Below are 21,951 nucleotides of genomic sequence, written 5' to 3'. Positions count from 1 at the left end.
AGGCCATTGGTGGCTCCTGTTCTGATGAATTGCATTGTTTTGTCCATACCTCGATTCAGTTTCTTTGGATTCAGGTCCTGGCCTCCAAAGCGCTCCTCCAGGCACGCCTTCATGACTTACAGCAAATGGAAGCTAATGGTGCCCGCAGTGTCAGTGGGCCGTATGTTTATGACACAATCAATTATGTTAACATCTTTAACTTTCAAGACTTCTATAATTTATCACTATGTTAAAGAAAAACTGGGATGGTGTGGGGTTTAAGTCATCAAGTCCAGATATAGTCAAGTATTTGTATCCATGATTAAGCTTCAGCCTCCTATAGATAGTTTAAGAAGAGCTCGAGGTGCTGTGCGTAGAGCTCAGGGTACTGGAACAAGTGGCCATGTCCCAAGTCAGGGTAGAAAATAAGCTGCGCATTGCTGATCTTTTGTTGTAGACTAAAACTGTTGGGAGTGGGCGACATAACGTCGGTGTGACCATTCGTCACCAACGTTGGAGCCTTGATATCTTTAAGGAGGTTGAACTTGTTAACGTCCACAGTGAAAGCGAAAATAGCCGTCAGCTGTGCCCTAGCCCCCTGTCCAACAAGGAATTCCTTGCGCTCTTCTCCATCCATTTGTCGTTCATGAATCCTCTTCCACCAATCTTTCCCAGCCGCCAACTTGTCTCAGACGGATAGAAGAACAAGACATGCATCTCTTGCTCGGTTGGGGGGACATCGTTACTCCCAGCGACGCTCTCGAGCACATCGCGTGAAGGCAAGACTACGCCGTCTCCAATGGCGGATTGTGTACCGGCTAGAACCAACTTGTGGATCAGCTGCGGGTCATCCCAGGCCAGGATCTGCGCAGCCCTTCCACCCATTGAGAAGCCAATGGCATCTACCTTGGAGACTCCAATGGCAGCGAGGAGTTTGGCGGCAATGGAGGCCATAGCTGTAGTAGAATCTGGTACGGCACCTTCGCTGTGGCCGATACCGAAACTGTCATATAGAATGACCTCTCGAATTTTGGCAATGATATTGAAGAGGAGAGGATCGAGTAGATCTATTGACCCTCGAAGATGGTTGACGTATAGTAACGGAAAGGTGTTCTGCTTTCCGAGGCGCCGGTACGCAACGTTCACTACGTCAACAGAAGCGAATTGTGTCTGAACTGTCTGAAGGGTCGCCATTGTAATGCGGTTTCCTTGAGTAGTTGTTTGAAGACTTGTTTAATAGTTGTAAATAGTGGTTAAGAGAGTACACTGGGAGATTCTGGGGCCTAGTAGAGGCGGCTGGGATATTTAATGCTCTACTTTGGACATTCATTAGTCCTTCTGCTGGTGTGCTGATCCAGCGAAAGTCTGACGTTGATAATAGTATCTTTTTATTCTAAATATAACATTTTATTGCAGGAGGTTTATATTAAAGGTTTAATAGATCTTTCTTAGCGTAACTATGCTTAATATCCAGATTGAAATTCTTATTCTTAGCAAGCTCTTTATAGATAACACTATCATTCCTGCTTGATGCCTATCTAAACCAGCTAGTTGGTGCTAACATTCAAGCACTTAAACGAAGGATGAAATGAATTCACAAACACCTCCCTTCATAGCACTGGTACTGTTCTTGATGCGACTGTCAGTTTATATTGATATGTCAGGAGTAGGCATTGCCCACCTAGTATGGAGAAAGTAGTGGCCAAGCCATCCAGATCGCCCAAACTGATGTTTTGCGGGACCTTTTAGAGCCTTTTAGACCTATTCTGATCTTGGAGGGTGGTTGAATCGTTCCCTGGTCGAGCAATGGCTTAGTGGCAGTATTTGCTTCTAACACAATGTTTACCCGTCTACCTCTGACTGCTTAACCCCTCAGGTGTCTTTCATTGCAAGAAGGTATGATGTGTATGTCATGTAGACCAATTCGTGAAAGCCTTGTGTCAAGACAGTCCGTGTCGTGGGGGACGATGGAATAATAATTATTACATAACATGTTGGCTGACAAATGGATCCCGGTCAGTCTTTCGTTGATCACTAATCATAGACCGAAAGCCAGCTAGAGGTGAATGCGACAAATTAAAACAACCCCGTGGTCGGGAATGTCAATTCCGCCGAGTCCGATCGTCGGGCGAGGTAGAACCTTTTCTTTCTGTTACTGCGGCTTATTAGCTTGGACGCCCGATCTATGATTATCAACCCTGACTGGGTTGTAAAAGGGGCATGAAAGCTCACTATTATTTGCACTGGTATATATCTTATAACTCCACGCCAGCACAGGAGGTGGGTCAACCTTTGACAATATACATCTTTGTGTAGTCGACACATCAGGCTTTCTCGAGGCTTCTTTTCCTCGAGATATGGACCTCATCCGAGCTTATCGTTCATTTAACAGTAGCCTATGGAATCTTGAAGGCTTCTGCTGGAAAAAAAGGAACGGCTTCTCGGGGTACTATTACTTTAGAGAGTACTTATCACAAGGGCCCTAAAAGTTAAGGGCAAATGCCAAATCATCCCAGCTTAGGATATAATTCTTTATAGCTTATATGACATATAACCCGAATTTGCAAAATTTAAGAATTAGGTTACATAATAATCTCTGCCTTAGGCAAATACTATTATTAAACTGCATAAGGCATTTTATCTCACTAAGATAACACAACAAGAAATCAGTACCAAGGGAGGATAATAAGAAATCTGCAAGAAGGCGTTAAATGGAGGACTTAATATCTTGATACTCTTTGATTCTTATTAGAGACTGCCTATAGCAGTGAGCTTTATTGCATTAGCCCCTCATCGTACAGACAATAAAGAAATCTTATCAAGGGTCTGATCTCGTAAATTCACAGGTTCGCAAAACCCCTACTGGAGCGTTTCCGACCTAACAACGATAGACAATAAGCGACAGAACTGTTCTCCTTTAAGAATAAAAACGGTCGCCTATAACACCCTCACAGAAGTATAAGTATATAGAGTTATCATGCAGAGCATTCCTAGGGATTACTGCCTCGGAAAACTAAGAGGCAAGTCACTTCTCCTTCAAAACTTCACGTTCAACAATAGCAAGCATTAACGCCAAGCCTTACACAGAATTCCACGCGTGAAGCCGAAATTCCTCTACGCCGGACTATCATGTATAGTAAGAGATGAAGAAAATGGTCAGTGCGAGATTGGATTGCTTGTCAGAGAGGTTCAAGTCCTCTTCCATGCCGAAGATTCTAGCGTTTCCAATATTTCCTGTGTATGGTCTTAGCTCCTGGTGAATTGATCGGGGACTTGGGGGGGTACCTGTAAATGTAGGCAAATAGATAAAGAGCCGTAGGCTGAGAAGAAAGGCAATGTCAACAGATTAGACCAAGAAAAGGTAGCTTCAGAAAGAATCCATCAAGCTGCACTAGCAATTGGAATGAGGTGAGCATCCATTTTGCGCGTCAATCTTTTCTCTCTCTCGCCCTCGAAGCGAGTAAATAGGTTCGCAATCTCCGGAGGCAAAGAGGATTGACTCAAAGCGACAGTCTCGGTGTCGAGGCCATCAAGCGTGTCAAGGTGCTCCTCTCTGGAAGGGTTTTTGATATCTGCAAGAGGAGTCATACTGAGGACTGTTAATAGCACAAGATCTTTTTATCGAGAGAGTGCAACACGGAAACTGAGTTAAGATAAGTTGAATCTGGAAAGGACAGCATTTGCCTTATTTATGATAAACTGCGAGACTTGACGCTGCCAAGAAATTCTCTTTTGACTTTGCAATTATTAAGTGGATGCAGACTCACGGAGACTGATTTGAAGGGTGTTGGTGATCGTCAACCGAATTGCGCTTGGTTGGTGGCTTGCTTGGCTTCAGGCCGCGCTTGGCCCATTACACCTTCGGATTAAGAGCTTGTGTAACTAGTATTCACAGATTTAATTCTATCCCCGGACTCCGCAATCTTGAATCTGGAGTCGGACGTACGTGTGTGGCAAAGACTTGACGCTGGCCGATTAAACCGGCCGCCGGACAGGGATGTCGGATGTCGGATGTCGGATGGGCTCCGTTTCCTTCCGATGGAAAAGAGAATACTATTGTTATTTCCGGCTAGAGTATTTTAGGCACTCTATTTTACTTAACGTAATTACCCTAGACTTGCCGTAGCGAGTTCCTTCTAACCTTGAAAAAGAACATTAGTATCTATATCACCAGTGTCAGTCTGGATAATTATGGTATAGGGATTTATGTTCTTAATTATAACTATTTACCTTTGTCTTGAGATAGGCTTGAGGCTTCTGAGTAACTGACGGGGTTCAGGGCTGAATAAACAGGACGCGCTGTGACTAAAGTCTGAAGGTCAGGCTGTGGCAGCACGTCCCGTATCTAGAATACAACATTTATTGCTACAAGATGGAATATTCCAGCCATTCGATTCATAGGATGGCCGAAAGTGGTGATTATGCCCAAATTACTTTTATTTACTACGTTGTTCCGTCTTGCGGTATTTTAGGTGGCAATAGAACTAAAAACATGCAGCCAGAAGATTATACAGCTCTTATTCACTAAAGCAACGCGTTATTCTGTCTACATGCAAGAGACTGAAGCCATCGGTCAAAGGATGATATCGAAGGCTATTAAAGGGGGTGAAAGCAGGCCCTGAGATAATATTCGCTGTTTTAAAGACTGGGACTCCGTTTCTATTCCAGATGGAAAGTCTTAGTGTTAAGGCTTAGATTGTTCAATCTCCATGAATGAAAGCGCCTTTGGGTGGGAGTTGACAACCATCCTATAGTTTACCCTCAAAGTACGTGGGGACATGTGACATACTGTCCCGCCTTCACTTACATTAATGGAAGCCGATGAGAGCTGCTAAGAAATGGCGAATTTCCCCTTTTACAAATAGCAACAGGGATATATATAGTAATCAGGATAATAATATAAATTCTCATCCACTATTGCCCCGAACCTCTATACTATGTATGGCTTGGATTGACGAACTGCCACGTATCTGGACCCATTCTAAGATTCATGTTTATAGCTAGGCAAGATAGTTGCCCCGTAGACCTCAGGCTACAAGCTATCGAAAGGTGACGGCATGTAATAAACATCCCAACTTCTTGTAATATACGAAGTGTTTCTCTTGTTACCTTTAAAGCCGAGTATTTACTAAATGGCTTTTGTTATAAGGACAGACAGGCCGCTGAGTAATGTATCTTGGCTGTCGTACCGTGAAATATCTAAAAGAGCCCTATTATCTATTAGTTCATATAATGTAATAATACTTAGGGGTTTCTCGGCCTACTGTGACCCTGCCCAGTGCACCCTGCCGTTTAGGCCCTTATATACTGTAGTTTGAATAGGTTATAACTTAGTATTAGTGTAGAACAACCTTGCAGGACTATCTTATAAAGCTGCTTTCCTCCTCTCAGGGCCAACATCAAGAACTCTCCAGTAGTAGCTCAAACAACTTATTACCTATACTCTAAAACCCACCCCCTGCAGCTCGATATCATCTCCTTGGTGTTCGCGTGAATTTGACTGATCTCGTGAACTCCAATGGCTATGAGTCCTATCTGCCACAGCTGCGGCAGCATGATGATTCTCACCAGTATCCCCTACATAGCCAAGCTTACCAACACCAGCCCAGAATGCCCTATCGTGAGTTCTCGGCCTCCAAGCCCAGCCAGCTCCTCCTGCAATGGGCAGATGATAGAATCTGAAGCTGTAATACGCTGCAACAGTGCCCATTAGAAAAGCGAAAATGATGTCGAAGCCGTCGTGTTGGTAGTCGAACCATCTCGAGCAATTGATGTAGACGGCTAGAGCAAAAGGTACGATAATAAGGACCAAGAGATACAAAGGGGCGCCGGCAGCCTGGCGGCGCTGTGACTGGATCTCCAGGTTCCGTCCGTTATGCGTCGCGGAAGAAGATGCTGACTGCTCATAGTCCCCGGATCGCGATGGAAATGCCTCGTGTCTCCATTTCATGCTCGGCGGGATGAACGGGATATTGACAGCCAACTTGCTCGCAAGGAACAGAGTCAAGTAAACAAGTCCTGCAGCACTTATCGAAGAGTGCCCACTAGGAAATGCTCGGAATCCTTCGTTGAGCTTCGCCGAGTCTCTCTGTTGGCAAATGTCGGCTGAGTATATTCGTCCATCCGCTAGACTATTGGCATACCCTGCCGCAAGGTACTTCATAGCGTTGGCGACATCCGGCTCACATCTCGACAGCATATTGGGTCGGGGTTTGCCTAACAGGTTCTTCATACATTGCACGAAGAAGAACACAGAAACGAAAGACAATGCAAGCCCCAACAGGCCTACATGAAGCTCCCATATCTTTCGCCTCCATATTAAACTCGAAGGTGTGTTGTTTGGTACCGTGCCTCCAGGTACAAAGACGAGGACCACGCCAGCGATGATAACGGCCGGGACGACGAGAGAGAGGATCGCGGCCAGACCGATAGAAATCGTATCACCTGTGAACGGGTACCTGATTGCCCATGAAAGTTAGCGAAGCCGATTTGTAGTAGAAAGTGATGAGCGACGTGCGAGATGTAGGGGTTCACCAAGGAGAAGTCTCGCTTATTGGGCGTGAGGTTGCCTACGACCACCGAGACCACTAAGACGATGATAAGGACCGCCCAGTCGAAAGCGTAAGATATGAAAAGCTTCACCGAGAAGTGCATGTTTGAAGTAGGGATGATATCCGGCATCTTGTGATACGAGGACATAGCCAAAAGGAACGTCAAGCCAAGAAATGTTGTAGGCAGCGCAGCCTTGAAAGCCTATGCTTGCTAATTAAGTACCTTCCTGTTAGAAAAGAGCCCACGTGCACAGATATGAGGACAGTCTAGTTAAATAGCTAATGGGTTCATGGGTACACGTAATGCTATCAGCCACTTATGAAAGGGGGCAGGTTGTAGTAATAACTCATCTAGACTAGCTAGTAGTGTGACAAGACTTACTCCATCATGAAGGCGATCATTACCAAACTTTACACGTATGTTCTTATACTAAGCCTAAGGTAGTTAAAGAGCACGCATCGGTATATTCCTGGCGAGACAAATTCACGGTCTGAGCGGCGACTGCATCCGCCAGTGGTGACGCTTGCGCACGTCAGTCACACCATCTGATTGGATACACCTTAGGAGGTTATAAGATTAAGACACAGCCTCGATTCTGGGGCCCAACCCTCCCTTTATGTTATTCCCATACTAGATCCTCGCCAAGAGATCGGCCCGAGGCTTGGCATAAATGACAGCATCCACAGACGGACTAATTATGCCTACACTACGATCATTGCTTGGCAAAGCCCCAAGTACCTTGGCACTGTCAAACTTCATTCATACAATCTCAGCCGTATAGAGCCCATCATGAAAGGTAGCAGAGGTTTCTGTTTGATATGCACGAAACTTACGGCCGGGCTGTAGCGCCAATGAGCGCCTTGGCTCCTGCCTGACCAGGTGTGTATGTCAAGTAGCATCCTATTTGAGGACTCGGTTAGACTGCTCGAATCAATCATATCCGGTGACAGGGGCAAGTATGTGGCTGGATACCTGTGTTATCATGTACAGATGCGGGCATATAATTGCCCCTTATTATCGACGTTGCTGATAAGTCCACAATCCAGGTTCGTTCTCACAAGGGACGTTTATGTTCTCTCACCGAGTTCCGATTAAGTTAAGTTTATACTTAATACTCTAACTGTCTCCCTATCTGGCGAGAAAGAATCTAGAATTTCCACCAACTATGTCAGGGTGCCTAGCGTAGGGGCCGCGTAAGCCTTGGCGGCTGAGCTTAGGTCGGGCAGGATAAGCATAAGACCGACAAGCTACTACTAGCTCTGGCTCTCGCAGATTACGAGATCTCTTAGTCATTAGATAACAACAACGTCTTTGTGGGAGCCTGAGCCTTTATAGAAGCCCGCCAACTAAAAACTCTGCACCTACGTGTTGAGTCAGATTGGTTCAGAATATGAGCACCGGTTGCTAGTATACCTATTACCCACTTAGAAAAGTTCTTGATAGATGGTAAGTTGAGATGATCTTCAGTATTCACAGACTATGGTTGCTGTTGCCGAGGCCCATCTGGACCACAAACTTCTTCCACTGTGCTTCATCGTTGCTGATACATCTCTGCGGGCCCAGGTCCGACCGAATGCTCAACAGTAGCTCGTTGTATTGTTTTTGATGATTAAACCCTGGCCTGAAGCATCCCACAGACTCAGAATACAATGGAAGCATTGTCGATGGCAACTGGGCGAAGTGGTCTGGCGGTATCAGCTCGTGTCGTTCAGAAGCGTTCATCCGGGGCACATTTGCACGACGCGCAGCCGACTTACTCACCTTGATTGCTGATGATCGTGCCCCCTCTGCGAGGACTCAAACTTTCCTGGTCGGCCAATCCATCCTCGTTAGCCAATGACATAGATGACCAACATGCTGTATACCTTCAACTCAGCAATGGACCCAGCCATGGGGCCTGTGCAGCATTTTGCTATCGCCATTACCACGGTTTCAGCTTCAGTAGTCCTGACTGCGGTGGGACCGACTATGGTTACTACAGCATTACCCGCCGCGGACCCAAGCCTCATGTCTATGTTCATTGAACCAGGCTCAGCCCACGTGGTCGTCGGTGGAAACCTGAACTGTTCTTATATCCGCTGAATCCACTATTGCGGGACTTGTTTCGATCGGTCAGCTCTTTCGGGCTAGTCTTCCGGACACCACTCGCGATGTTGTCGTATCCACAGAGGAGAGCAACGCGAACATGGCAACTTCGCCACCCACGTTCTACTTGTGGTCAACGCTTCTAATATTATCTTTTCTGCCGACACAGTTCTCTCTGTCCAGATACATCTACTATAAATAGCTCAAGGTAACGGAGTCGGGGGGGATGGAAATGCAACATGACAATATCTTCCCCCAATCAAGGTCGCTCAGGCGGACTTTAAATGCTCTGGCAGACACACTGGTCTTAATAATATGGCCTATATCAGGTCAGTTCCTGGAGCTCACTATGCCGGACGTGCAAGCGATCCTCTTTCCGCTCTGGAATTCATTCTTTCAGGGCCATGGCAACTACCAGATATGTCAGCATCTGCCACGGCCACACTCTCTAATGTCAAGTGTTCCTGGTCCGATTTCAAGCCTTGCTCTCTATTATCTAATAGGAGCTGCCTCTGTAATATCTAAAAGGGCCCTATTATTTATTCGTTAACATGATGCGATGACACTTATCACTTGACCTACCATGACCCTGCCCAGTGCACGCTGCCGTTTAGACTCTTACACATTTCCTGGCTGCTTGTGTTATCCGGCGCCACATCTGCCGCGGCGAAGTTGTCGTTGCCGAATGAACTCGTCTTAGTGTGGAGGAGCTTCGCGCTCACAGTCTTGGCAAGGCCTCTACGGCGGAAGGGCTCCTACATGCTGTAAGTTATTGCACATTCTGTGTATGAATTGAGTCTTGACTTACCTCGCAGTGAACGCTACACAATGAGCCATCCACAGCTTATTCTGGTCAGAACATGGGTTATTCCTGTACGAAATCAACCCCACTTACCCAAAAACGCCCAGGCCACAGGCGTCCCGTCCTCCAGCTTGATGAACAGGCTCGGCAGTTTCAACAGTAGCTTACTACTCCCCATAAGCAAGTAGACTTTCTCCCCCGATATGGTATTACAATACTTGCAGGCTGCGCGGCATGCTTGTCCGCGACTTGACCAGCTCGCAGTCCCGCGCGTTGCCTATCCCTCAAACCATGCCTGGTGGTAGTTCAGGGTCCCTAGGCAGTGGCAGCTCGTCGATGCGGAAGTGAACTTGTCATACTCGTACTTGGGAGTCGAACCGAAGCGCAAACCGCCGGAGAGGGCCACATCGCGTACAGCGTTGTTGAGCGAGCCGATTAAGATGCGGTCCGGGTGCGCGAGGGGTCGGATAGGGTAGATCCTCCCCTGGTGTCCGGCCTCATTAAGGTCGGCCATGATCTGCTGCTTGCAGAGGGCGTCATCGTAAGGAGACAGAGCGGGAGAGGCTGTCATCGTGCCGTGAGAGTCCTCAAAGGTCGAGTAGAGCCACATGTTGGTCTCGAGGCCGAGGGAGGGGTCTAAGTAAGCGGCGGAGGAGAGTGATAGATCGGGGAAGCCTGGATTCGAGTAGGTGAAGGATATCTGCTGGGACGTCTGTAAAGACCTGGACGTGATGGCAGTCGGATCCCATAATGGTACTATTGGTTAGTAGGTAGATAAATAAGTGGTTTAATATAGTTGTCTGGACTAAATGGCTTATCTCCTTCCTTTAAGTTGGGCATGTTACCGAACTTATAAATAGTGATCTAAACTTCTTTGCAGGCATTGTTCCGGATTATCAGTGATATGGTTGAGCGACCACTTAGACTGGGGCATCCGTTGACGCGAAGCGTCTGGTCTCTAGGGTAGGATTGGTCGATCAACTAACTACGGAGCATCGGGTTAGCTCACACATGCCCCACAAGAGCCACATTTCCTTGACACAAGGGCGCACTAACTTATCTCTCGGGCTAAGGACCCATTATAGCGCTTGAAGTTAGGTATTGTGCTTGATTTTCACATTCACCCTCTTGACCTTAGCAGTCCATCCTCCGTTGCAACCGAATGCGTGAGTAAGAGACTTGGCCTCGACAGTCATTTGAACAGGGTCAATAGTTACCCTCACCCCTTTCCGGACGAATCCCTGCCAGCGGTTGAGCCCAGCGCTTTTTGTCTTGTCCGTCGCCGTCGCCCTTCGGAGTACATCAACAACTAGGGCGTCCTGCAGCCAGGAGGCGGAAGAGTCCATTCGCCAGCAAGACTGCTGATTTGCTCGGGATTGCCTTTGTCTGACCTTGAGAAAATGGAGATGCCTGCCGACTCGGACGTGGACCTGGTTCTGTCCCATTTTGATGACGATGACTTCACCTCCTGGGGCCGACAGCTCTTGAATGATGACCACTTCCAGCCCGCCCTTGCAGACAACTTCACTTTTGGTTCTTCACATGATAACTCGCTTCCTTTCGATTTACCATGGCCTACCATTGGCGAGGACACTGATCTTACATCTCACGACAGCATTCTTCCTGCCAGCCTCCCGGATGTATCCCTTTCCGAAGCCGCCCAGCAGCAGCCTGCTACGTTCTCTTCTGCCGCGATAAGCCATCCAACCCATGGCTTAGACAAAAACGGCTTGCCGCCCAAGATCGGCACTCGTTTCTCTAAGGAGTCGCTGAAGACTCTCAAGGGCTGGCTATCCTCACACAGCGATCATCCCTACCCCGACGAGGAAGAGAAGGAGATGCTGCAGCATCAGACAGGTCTTAACAAGACACAGATCTCTAATTGGCTTACCAATGCTCGCCGTAGACGCACGATTCGGCGCCCGAGATCTACCTCTCCTTATGTTCGCAACACCTGGACTGGCCCTATCGATGTTCCCCGGCATCCGAATACACCCGCCTTCGAGAACAATACGAATCTGAATCCCCTGGAGCGTTGGGTAGACTCACCTCCCGAGAACGAACCCGCCTCAGTCACCGCTATCGCTCAGGCCGTCGCTTTGAACTCGGAGACTTCCTTGGGGCATAACAGCCCCGGCTCCTTCGCTTCCACCGACGATGGATCCAACCCGTCACTCTATAATGTCTCTTCCGCGAGTAGTGCTGGTACTTCCAGCGGTGCCTCCTTCGACTCCATGACCCGACAGCGCGGCCGTCGACGTCGCAGGAGACCTGTTCCTAAACGCAAGGATCAACTCTCCTCAGCTGTGCCGCTCAAGAAGTTCCAGTGTACTTTCTGCACAGAGACCTTTGGGACCAAGTATGACTGGCAGAGACACGAGAAGTCGTTGCACCTCTCCCTGGAACGGTGGATGTGTGCCCCTAATGGCCCTCGCATCCTGAACCCCCAAAACCACCAGATATGCTGTGCTTTCTGCGGCGAAGTTGAGCCCAGCGATGATCACATCGAATCCCACAACCTCTTGGCTTGCATGGAGAGGCAGCCGGAAGACAGGACATTCTATCGCAAGGACCACCTAAATCAGCATCTAAGGCTTATGCATAACGTCAAATTCCTTGATTGGAGCATGAAGTCCTGGAAGGTCACTGGTCCTGATATCCGGTCACGCTGCGGCTTTTGTGGTATAGTAATGTCTAACTGGTCGGTTCGAGTGGACCATCTTGCGGAACATTTTAGGAAGGGCGAAACAATGGCTGCGTGGAGGGGAGACTGGGGTTTCGAAGCTCCAGTGCTCAAAATGGTTGAAAACTTTATTCCTCCGTGTATGTTACCCCCCAAATCCCACGGCTCATCAAGTAAATTAAACAGCGTTGGGTCTTCAAAGCTATCTTGACCCCATCAATACTGACTTGATGCATTTATAAAGATTTAATCGACAATGATCGCCGCTCTCCGTTCCCTTATATCGCAACCGCCGTGGCAGCCGAGACCCCCGAGAGCGCGTATGAGTTAATAAAGCTAGAACTAGATCGTTTTACAGCCAACCAGCAGGAGCCGACAGTGCCGGAGGCTCAACGCCGGGAGTTAAATGAGGTAGCACGAAGGCAATCAGCGAGGGCATTTTCGGGAGGTTGCTCAGAGGTGACCCCAGCCACAGTTGCAGGACAAGTGGGAGCATTCTTCTTGACCGATGCCAACTGTTACCGTCGCCTCTTTCGCGAGCTAACTCGCTTCGTCTCATCGGCCATGTCACCCAACAATCCGAACTGTCATGTACCCACCGATGCCGAGATTCAACATCAGGCTCGGTGTATAATATTCGACGAGTTAGCGCCATATCATTCCTTTTCATATATCTATGCTGACCATATCACAGCGACGACCCCTGGAACCAGACCGCCGCCGACAACGCAGAGTGGCTCTTGCGATTCAAGCGCGATGTTGGCATCTTGCCTTCGGGTCCCGGTCTTTCGCTGGACACCAATGCTTGGAACATCACCCATGGCGGCACGGGCTTTGCTCCTCCGTACGCCTTCCCCAACAAGAGAATGCTCCACTCTACTTCATCCACGCCGGCCTCGGTCAACATCCCCATCGGCATGAATGAATCCACCATGACTACCAACCTGACCACGACTTCCCCGGGCTTAGAAAAGGTTGAAATCTTCATTGGCAATAACGCAACGCCATTCGAGACCAATCAGGCCCTACTGGACGGGTATATCGAAACCTTCTCATCCCGCTATGGTCGCCCCGCCACAGTCTTCTGCTCCCGTGAGCTCGAGAGCGGCCTCGTCACCTTTGTCGAGGCGGAGATCACACGCGGCGCTGGCTTCCCCTCAGATGAAGCGCTCAAGCTGCGCAGCCGCGAGATCCTGGGTAGTGACAAGACGGCGGCCGACGATCCTAGTCTTCTTGACAAGTTCAAGGAGTGGGTGAAGCCATCGTGCAATCAGCGGCAAGAGCAGCAGTCTGTGAACATTTCCTCGACCTTGCCCTACGATGTTGATATCAACCTGACCAGCGCTGAGATAGATAGCATTCTTGCTGATGCGAGCTTTGATATGTCGTTGAGATGATTTTGGTTACCATACGACGTCGACTTTCGCATACTTGGCTATATGACTATTCACGCTGGTTCTCCCATGTTGATGTTGTGTGGTTTTTAGAAGCTTACAGCCACGGGTCTTAACTGTAAATAAGACCTGATTTGATTGCACAGCAAAACTCTCAAACTCTCAAAATTCTATCGCATCCACATGCCGAATCCTTGAGTGATTTCATGACCCCTCTATGGAAACTACAGAATGACTCGCCGATAACAAACTTTGACACGAAACCTTGTCCAGCTCAAACTTTCATACTCGAGACCAGATGCCAGCGTGACTCACCCTGATATCGAAAACGAAGATGGTGCGCACTTCGTCCTCCACAATTCTTCAACTCCTCTCACATCAACCCGACCCGTCGCGAAACCGTTCGCCGCGCAACCACCATGACACCAGAAGAATCGATTACCCTCATCAAGGCCAACTTAGCTGAAGTCATGAATCCCGAGATCATCGACAATGTAATCCTCAAAGAGAAACGACCCCTCCGCGTCTACTGGGGAACCGCCCCGACAGGAAAACTACACTGCGGCTACTTCGTGCCAACGATCAACATCGCCGAACTTCTCCACGCAGGATGCCACGTCAAGATCCTTCTCGCCGATAAGCACGCACACATGGACAGCCTGGCGCCTCTCGAAGTGATCGAACACCAATGCGACTACTACAGGCTTCTGATCAATAGCTCCCTCAAGGCTATTGGCGTCGATGTCTCCAAGCTGGAGTTTGTAGTTGGAAGCTCATTCCAGGACAGCAAAGAATATCAGCTCGACCGATTTCGATTTTCGAATAATGTTAACGTGTCAAAGCTGCTCAAGGCTGGTTCCGAAGTCGTCAAATAAGCCGAGAATCCGACTTTGGGTAGCTTGGAATACCCCATTTGGCAAAGCCTTGACGAGGAGGATCTTGATGTTGACGCAGAACTGGGCGGTGTGGACCAGCGCAAACTATTCACATTTTTCATTGATCATATGCCCAAAACCGGTTACAAGGTGCGAGCACATTTGATGAACCCCATGGTTCCCGGTCTTGGAGAGGCGCAAAAGATGAGTTCAAGCGAACCAAGCTCCAAGATCAATCTTCTCGATACTCCAGAAGAAGTCGCCAAACAGCTGAGAAAGGCCGTATGCGCCCCGAAACGGGTTGAAGGAAATGGTATCATTGCGTTTATAGAACATGTCATCTTCCGAGTTGAGTCACTGAACTGGTGGCACGCCAAGGTTCACGGCTGAAACGCGTGATGGTGAGCCCCTGGTCTACGAACACATTTGCAAGCTCAAGGAGGATTACGAGAGCGATACTCTGACACCGCAGATGATCAAACCTGCGCTGATCAAAGCACTCAACGATCTTCTGGACCCCATTCGGAAAGATTTTGACTCAGGTGAGGATTGGAAACGTGTTGCTGATCTGGCTTACCCAGCTGAGGTGAAGCCTGAGAAAACAAAGAAGGAGAAGGACGGAAACAGATCTCAAAGGCTGCCTATTGGGACGCCAATTCAGCAAGTTACAGATGAGGTGCCCCAAACAGTAACTTGCTAACGCCTTCAGAGTAAAATTTCAGGATCGGAGTTCCTATTAGCTAAGCCATGTGGCCAAATTCCAACCCAGACTAAAGTCTTACCATTTGCTCGAAAGATGGGTTGTGATCCGGAATGACCCCGCACAGCTTGGCTGTAATAAATCAACAGACGCGCAAAGGAGCATTGCTTATTCCGTGATAGAGCTCTTTCGCTGTCATGACGTCAACATTATAGTCACAACCCATTGAGATATCATAAGCTTTAACTATCAATCACGATGATGGCAGCATGAGAGAGCAATACTGTTACAAGTGCCTTCATTGGCTGCGTGTGAAAACTGCTTAGATGCGTCTCTCATTCGGTCATCGAATTCGTAGTAAGAGAGGACGCCAAGTATTGCGCCATGTGTGATGTCATTTCACCTATCGCCCTTCTCTCACACGCCACTGGAGCTTTTTATAAGTCCACGAAGCCAACGGAAAATAAAACTCTCTTCTACTGCCATTTATCGTGTCTTGACATTTCAACTTCCGTGATTAACATCCCGACTGATCATCACTAGCATCACACCGACAACATTAACTAACATGGCGGCTAAGAACCCTGATTCCCTCGTCGGCGAAGGGCCTTTTCATGCCCGCATGAACCCAGCCCAGCCTGCAGCAAACAATTGGGTGAGTAGCCGCATACTACCTACAGATTTAATTTGCTCAACGTTTCCAGCATAAGCCAGGGAACGAGCAGGGCAACGATACCGTACCAGAGTACCACGCCGAGACTTTCCCGCCGGGAACTGCACCAGCAGAGAATACATTCCACCCCAATCCCGACAGCAACTACACAACTGAAGCCCTAAACATGCCTGCCCTAGACATGCCAGGCTCGACTTCAAAGGATGTCCACAACTCTATTGATAACTTGCACGGCAAGCCATTGATCGGCCAAGAGAACCGTGAGATCAGAGGTGTTCATCCTAGAAAGAGAAAGAAGGAGCGCAGTGGCCTGGAGGGTGTCGGTGCAAGCACGACTTACTCCGTGTTTGATAAGGTGAGGGATACGGTTGCTGATAAGCCCAATGTCGAAAAGGGGCAGAGGGGATATTCTGGGAAGCGAGAGGGCGGACTCGCTGCTGATGGAGCAGAGTCCATGCCGCCCGTGACAGCAGATGAGCGGGCTGTTCGTGAAGGTCCTCATAAATCTACTGCTTAACAATAAGTTGTCGGTATTAGAACCAAATAACATGCTCTCTTCCTGCATTGTGTCCCATTTAAGGATAGTGTATGTGACAATTGCCTACATCAAGTGTTGAGAGCTATAAAATTATCTGCTAGCCACGAGATCAAGCTCTAGGCTGCCAACATGTGTAGTTGGGACACGATAAAGAATTAAAAAGGTGACGAGCGGAAACGTCAGATAAGATTGTTTCGGCCCATTGGCCCAGATTAACTTTGAACAGCACCCTGAAAATCAAGGATTAACCGAAGCAGCCATATCCATGTAAGTGATCGGCCATTTGCTAGTTCCGTCATACTAAGAGCAAAGACTTTATTGGCTGGATGCAGGTCATATCTCATTTTTTGTATTTTGCACAGTATTGGAGTGGGTATGATTCATTACAACCCTACAGGGTATGTATACGGAGCATCAAGACAACTCAAGATATCGTCATTTCATTATCACATTAACAACGATTCCAAATGAACATAAGGTTTAGTATAGAGTTCCATGATTAGAGGGTAGCTTATGTACATAATGACTTTCACTTTCCATCATGTTCTGTAATAAGCGCGGAAACATTTCCCGGCAGTTTTTAGTGCAGTCACCTTCATCCTTGAAACACCACTCAATTAGGCAGTTATCTGTCGCATACAAGTAGATTACGTCTCTGCATTCGTAATACCCAGAGCATTTGGACAGGAATAATGACAGAGTATGATGGTGCTGGGAGCCTAGACACGTGAAAATGATGATCATCATGCAAAAACCTGTTGCAAAGAGCCTTGTTCATTGGTCAGCAAGGTGTCTATATAATTTGCCTTAGAAACATACGCCCAGAGTTGGGGGACTCTGCCAAAGCCCATCTCACTTCAATCTTGCCAAAAATTCACACTGCCAAAATGACTCAAATTACTGGAAGAGCGCCCGAGAGAAAATGGTGGAAGGAAGCCATTGTATACCAGGTTTGAACTCCTTTCCGTTGCTACTGCGCGAGACTCATATGGCAGTTAGATCTATCCCGCATCGTTCCTTGATACTGACTCTAATGGTGTTGGAAACATCAACGGGATCACTGCTAAACTGGACTATCTCAAGGAATTAGGCGGTAAGAAGTGGCCCATCCATGTGCTCATGATCTAACGATCGCATCTTGACAGTGGATATTCTGTGGATTTCACCAGGCAAGACATATCTCATCCACAGCGGTGCCTACAATTTAACACCTGCTATCAGTTTACGAAAGTCCACAGAAGGACATGGGGTATGATATTGTACGACAAGTCCTTGGCCATAAAATCAGGCTCGTATTCACTGACTTGGTCACAGTCGAATTACCGTGATATACATCGCCCCTACGGCACAATGCAAGACGTCCACCATTTGATCGATGAGCTCAAGGCACGCGATATGAAGCTCATCATGGATCTGGTGTTCAATCACACCTCAACTCAGGTAAGATGACGCTTTGAACTCTTTGTCCTATTTTACTTGACTGATTTTACCTGACGCCATAGCATCCCTGGTTTATCGACTCGGCCTCGTCAGCAGTAAGCGCGCGACGAGACTGGTACATCTGGCGCAAGCCAAAGTATGACGTCCAGGGTAATCGGCAGCCACCGAATAACTGGTGCAGCCTCTTTGACGAGACAGAGTCGGCCTGGACCTATGACTCTCAGACGGATGAGTACTATCTCTCTCTCTTCAGTCCATTCCAAGCCGATCTTAACTGGGAAACACCATTCGTCAGAGAGGAAGTCTGCGATATCCTGCGCTTCTGGCTGGACAAGGGGGTTTCTGGTTTCCGCATGGATGTCATAAACCTCATCTCCAAAGACCAAAGGTTCCCCGACGCAGAGATCCGTCACCCAGGAAGAAAGTACCAGCCAGGTGAATGCTACTTCGCCAACGGGATCCGACTCATGGACTATCTCCAGGAGATGAAGACCGCTGTCTTCTCAAAGTACGACACTCTCACGGTCGGTGAGATGCCGTACCTGGTAGACGAAGAGGAGAGACTCAAGATGGTCGCGGCGGAAGAGGGCGTGCTGAACATGATCTTCACTTTTGAGATGATCGGTCTTGACATTGTCCCCGAAAAAGGCCGCTTCAGCAACAAGCCATGGAAAGTCAGTGACCTGAAGAACATAATCGCCAAGGCATACAAGCTCGTGAACCAAGATGGATGGCACACGCTCTTCTGCGAGAATCACGACCAGCCCCGTTCCATCACGCGTTTCTGCGACGACTCGGATGAGCATCGTGTTGCTGGCACCAAACTACTCTCCATCATGCAGACAAGCCTTCCTGGTACCCTGTATGTGTATCAGGGCGAAGAGCTTGGTATGCGGAACGTACCCAAGTCCTGGGCACTAGAAGAGTACATAGACATTGAGTCTGTTTCCTATATCAAGAAGTAAGTCTCCTGACTCGTATCACCTTGGACATCTACTGACATGATATCCTTTGTATAGTGTTTGCTCTCAGTTCGCAGAAGGGTCTCCCGAAAGAAAAGAGGCAAAGAACCTTCTGCGCCTCAAAGCGCGTGACAACGCCAGGACCCCTATGCAGTGGGACTCTACATCCAACGGCGGCTTCTGCCCCGCGGGAGTCAAGCCCTGGATGCGCGTAAACGACGACTACACCATCGTCAACGCGGCTCTACAGACTTCTGCAGGTCGAGCAAACGACCGGACCATGCTTCTGTCACCTTACCGATTCTGGCAGCGAAGTATCGAGACACGCAAGAAGTACAAAGACCTGCTCGTCTACGGGGACCTTGAGATTATTGATGGCACGCACCCCAACGTTTTTGCGTACAAGAGGATCAGCGAGTCGAAGCATTCCGTCACGATCCTTAACTTTAGTAAGGATGAGGTGAAGTTTACCTTTCCAGATGGTCAGGGGGTCACGTGCTGGGCTCTGGGGAGCTATGACGCTTTGTCGATGGAGAAGCCGAAATCGGGGGTCATACAGCTCCTACCCTGGGAAGGCTTGCTTGGTATTGCGTAGGGCTAACTGCACTGAGTTTGGTAGCGAAGGTAGCAGATTGCTATTGGTCTTAGTATGAGTGCTCGTTGACTTTGGGGCTACGGAAAGGGCTTATAGGTACAAGATTGCTTTGATATGGTCAGTAGTCAGTACAGAATGCCACGGATCTTCATCAACAAGCATCGAGCTGTGATATCATGCTTTGTACGAGGGAAGGCCCCCGACTTTGATCACTGGTTCTCCTATGACAGGAGAAATGGAAAAATAGGATACTCAGGCTTCTGCTTCACCCTTCGTGAGCTTGTTTCGTGCGTGCGGAGGTCGATCGGACGGGGTCTGTTCAAAGCATGTTGGGCTTGCTCAACGGATGAGTTGCTGCTTCAGCCTTCTAGGTATAGGGGTTTCGCGATGGAGTTTTGTGAGTTATAGAGTACCATTTAGCTACAACATAATTGGCAGCGTGAATTAGATTATCAGAGAGCGTACAACGATTATTTACTGCAAATAGAATCTTATAATATCAATCTGTATTCCATCCTTGGATATTCGATCCCGTCCTCATGCCCATCAACCATGTCTCGATATCCGCCTCATTATTACCTTTCAACCATTTATTTGTTGTATTCAGCACAGTGGCTGAGACCCTCTCATACTCAGACCGATCCTGCATGAGCTTGGTGATAGTCTTAACCCATGGCCCCACGTCCTGCTTGGGTACGGTATACCGCCCCGATTCATCGCGTTCGCCGCTGATAGGATTTACCGGGATGATATAGTCCAGCCCAATCATTGACTCAGAGAGCGCATCTGAATTTGAAGACACGACTGGGATGCCCCGGAGGTGAGCTTCAACCACCACCATGCCCCAGGCCTCGCACCAGAGGGATGGAACGACAAGCACCTTGATATCGCGCCAGAGATCTTTTTCTATTGCACAGCACGGACGGACTCTGCAGACCGGTGAGCTGTATTCTCGGTACGCAAGGCCTACTAGATAATGCAGGGCGTACTCACGTCATGTTGGGCAAGTCTTCCATCTGCTTCACAGTTACGTCGTCGGCGCCCCAACTCATGTAGGTCAGAAACTCCAACTGCGGGCACGCTCTGGCGAGGTTCACAAAGATGCACGAGCCCTTGATCGGACAAGGGTTTATCATGGCAACGAACTTCTTGTCCCAGTTAAAAAGCCGAGTTGGCATCTCGTGGTCTTTCCCCACCAGGTACGTCCAGGGATGATGCACCAAGAACCGTGTCTGCAACTGGCCGTGCTCAAGGGCGTAGTTCCGAATAGTATCAGACACGCTCCAAATACCATCAAGCTGTTGAAAAAGATCTGCTTCGCGCGTTGTACTTGAATGACCAGGTACGCCACCAGCAAAGGGGCCAAAGGGAAGTTGCTCGGCCGTGTGGACAACTGCTATGCGAGACATGGTTAGATGGGCCAGCTCAGAGGCGAGACTGGCTTTCATGGATAGACCGTCGTTGGATATAATGTGTGTTGGAGAAAACCGTCTGATTTCCCCTTGCAGGAATGAGATGAAGTCCATGAGCGGCGCCGATGACGTTCCCTTCTACGGGGACGGTATTTAGCAATGTTATATCCAGGCCTCCAATGAGATAAGTGATCAATTACCTCGATATACTCAGCTGACATTCTAGCCAGTTGGTTGGGTGAATCTGCCTTGCCACCAAACACAGCATCAAACGCTTCGCTGTCCAGCGCCAGAGCCTCAACACCATCATCCATGCACAGCTCTTGCACTTTCACATCAATCCCGGGCTTACCATCTTCTAATCTCATATGCAGCACTGTAGTGCATACTCTCGGATCATGCTCGCCGCTACTATTCATATTCTGCATGTAATGCTCTATCTCTCCACGGTAGGAGTAGCAGAGTTGGCGGACACGATGACCCCTGGATGAGAGGTAGCGCAGCAGGGCGTTGTTGGCTTTGTAACCGCCCGAGGAGGAAAAGAGGCCCTTTGCGGTCTGGATAAGAAAGACACGCATAGTGGCTGTTTCTTTCTCTGGATAGTCACAGTAAGGTGGTGGATAATTTTGGAGTGAAGTATAAACAGGCATTATAGCACATAAAAATCTAGTTATACCGCTTGGAATTAAATAAAATAATAAAATGAGGTTGCAAGACCAATTAGAGTGAACCAGCAGCAGACAGGTCCTCATGCACAATAGGGTCAAAAGGTCCATAGGTACAAGGTCGAAATTGAATACGTAGAGTTGCAGTAAGTCAGTCAACAGTTCACATCACAGGACCGCATACCAGACCTTCACTGTGACGCAATTGCGACCCCACCTATCAGCCAAATCCACTTCCCCTATGGCATCAAACCATACAAAGGAGCTTTAGCCAGTTTTGATGTAATCAACTTAATTCTAGCTATCACTGACCATGGGCTGAATTTGATATGTGATAGACGACCAACATGAGAGATGCGATCAGGACTGATACTGACACTAGGGCGTTGAGAGGGCACTTGTCATGCCGCTTGAAGTGTTTCACTATTAAGATGATAACTCAAGGATAGAATTGTATTTGCATACCAAGTTAGGTAGTAAGGAAATCGAGAGAATCTATTATCAATTCTTTGTAGTCATTTCCATAGAACTGATAATCATGCAAAACGCACTTCTATGTCAGATGTATGTAAGATAACTAATGTAGAGCTGAATGC

At 48.2% G+C, this 21,951-nt stretch overlaps 9 protein-coding genes across 9 annotated transcripts; 4 read left to right on the top strand and 5 right to left on the bottom strand.

The window, feature by feature from the left end:
- Positions 1-316: 316 nt before the first annotated feature.
- FOBCDRAFT_237390 (Alpha/Beta hydrolase protein) lies at positions 317-1,173 on the bottom strand (the record flags this gene model as incomplete). Its single annotated transcript, XM_059610136.1, has 3 exons — positions 317-634; positions 726-764; positions 805-1,173. The coding sequence occupies 3 exons, from the start codon at positions 1,171-1,173 to the stop codon at positions 317-319; spliced, it is 726 nt and encodes a 241-aa protein (XP_059464278.1).
- A 3,637-nt stretch (positions 1,174-4,810) lies between these two features.
- On the bottom strand, positions 4,811-6,678 carry FOBCDRAFT_237389 (PAP2 superfamily-domain-containing protein; the record flags this gene model as incomplete). The annotated part of the gene is made up of 5 exons (XM_059610135.1): positions 4,811-4,831; positions 5,169-5,189; positions 5,244-5,264; positions 5,435-6,330; positions 6,438-6,678. 5 exons carry the CDS (start codon positions 6,676-6,678, stop codon positions 4,811-4,813), a joined length of 1,200 nt encoding a protein of 399 aa, XP_059466843.1.
- Positions 6,679-8,001: 1,323 nt separating this feature from the next.
- On the bottom strand, positions 8,002-8,540 carry FOBCDRAFT_197755 (uncharacterized protein; the record flags this gene model as incomplete). The annotated part of the gene is made up of 3 exons (XM_059608885.1): positions 8,002-8,216; positions 8,293-8,338; positions 8,397-8,540. The coding sequence occupies 3 exons, from the start codon at positions 8,538-8,540 to the stop codon at positions 8,002-8,004; spliced, it is 405 nt and encodes a 134-aa protein (XP_059466842.1).
- A 654-nt stretch (positions 8,541-9,194) lies between these two features.
- On the bottom strand, positions 9,195-10,028 carry FOBCDRAFT_197754 (uncharacterized protein; the record flags this gene model as incomplete). Its single annotated transcript, XM_054703521.2, has 4 exons — positions 9,195-9,371; positions 9,425-9,459; positions 9,512-9,585; positions 9,709-10,028. The coding sequence occupies 4 exons, from the start codon at positions 10,026-10,028 to the stop codon at positions 9,195-9,197; spliced, it is 606 nt and encodes a 201-aa protein (XP_054559496.2).
- Positions 10,029-10,818: 790 nt separating this feature from the next.
- On the top strand, positions 10,819-13,498 carry FOBCDRAFT_316347 (uncharacterized protein; the record flags this gene model as incomplete). Its single annotated transcript, XM_031174916.2, has 3 exons — positions 10,819-12,241; positions 12,346-12,745; positions 12,796-13,498. The coding sequence occupies 3 exons, from the start codon at positions 10,819-10,821 to the stop codon at positions 13,496-13,498; spliced, it is 2,526 nt and encodes an 841-aa protein (XP_031051701.2).
- A 416-nt stretch (positions 13,499-13,914) lies between these two features.
- FOBCDRAFT_237388 (uncharacterized protein) lies at positions 13,915-15,070 on the top strand (the record flags this gene model as incomplete). The annotated part of the gene is made up of 3 exons (XM_059610134.1): positions 13,915-14,328; positions 14,377-14,748; positions 14,804-15,070. The coding sequence occupies 3 exons, from the start codon at positions 13,915-13,917 to the stop codon at positions 15,068-15,070; spliced, it is 1,053 nt and encodes a 350-aa protein (XP_059464277.1).
- A 509-nt stretch (positions 15,071-15,579) lies between these two features.
- Positions 15,580-16,298, top strand: FOBCDRAFT_216417 (uncharacterized protein). Its single transcript, XM_031174914.3, has 2 exons — positions 15,580-15,725; positions 15,775-16,298. The coding sequence occupies exons 1-2, from the start codon at positions 15,639-15,641 to the stop codon at positions 16,258-16,260; spliced, it is 573 nt and encodes a 190-aa protein (XP_031051699.2). The 5' UTR covers positions 15,580-15,638; the 3' UTR covers positions 16,261-16,298.
- Positions 16,299-17,168: 870 nt separating this feature from the next.
- FOBCDRAFT_248436 (putative maltase MLT1) lies at positions 17,169-19,420 on the top strand (the record flags this gene model as incomplete). The annotated part of the gene is made up of 7 exons (XM_059610841.1): positions 17,169-17,231; positions 17,281-17,374; positions 17,427-17,450; positions 17,503-17,540; positions 17,596-17,721; positions 17,784-18,682; positions 18,741-19,420. 7 exons carry the CDS (start codon positions 17,169-17,171, stop codon positions 19,276-19,278), a joined length of 1,782 nt encoding a protein of 593 aa, XP_059464276.1. The 3' UTR covers positions 19,279-19,420.
- A 357-nt stretch (positions 19,421-19,777) lies between these two features.
- Positions 19,778-21,268, bottom strand: FOBCDRAFT_270135 (uncharacterized protein; the record flags this gene model as incomplete). Its single annotated transcript, XM_031174912.2, has 3 exons — positions 19,778-20,207; positions 20,272-20,828; positions 20,891-21,268. The coding sequence occupies 3 exons, from the start codon at positions 21,266-21,268 to the stop codon at positions 19,778-19,780; spliced, it is 1,365 nt and encodes a 454-aa protein (XP_031051697.2).
- Positions 21,269-21,951: the final 683 nt, after the last annotated feature.

This window comes from Fusarium oxysporum, chromosome II, assembly GCF_013085055.1.
Source record: "Fusarium oxysporum Fo47 chromosome II, complete sequence".
NCBI classification, from domain to species: domain Eukaryota; kingdom Fungi; phylum Ascomycota; class Sordariomycetes; order Hypocreales; family Nectriaceae; genus Fusarium; species Fusarium oxysporum.
The sequence above is the reverse complement of the archived record's forward strand: the minus strand, read 5'-3'. Positions and strand labels throughout refer to the sequence as shown.

Excerpts from the sequence above, each read along its gene's own strand:
- FOBCDRAFT_216417 (XM_031174914.3), top strand. The coding sequence starts at position 15,639 with ATGGCGGCTAAGAACCCTGATTCCCTCGTCGGCGAAGGGCCTTTTCAT. Across the intron at positions 15,726-15,774 it reads AGCCTGCAGCAAACAATTGG|CATAAGCCAGGGAACGAGCA; the intron begins GTGAGTAGCCGC and ends CAACGTTTCCAG.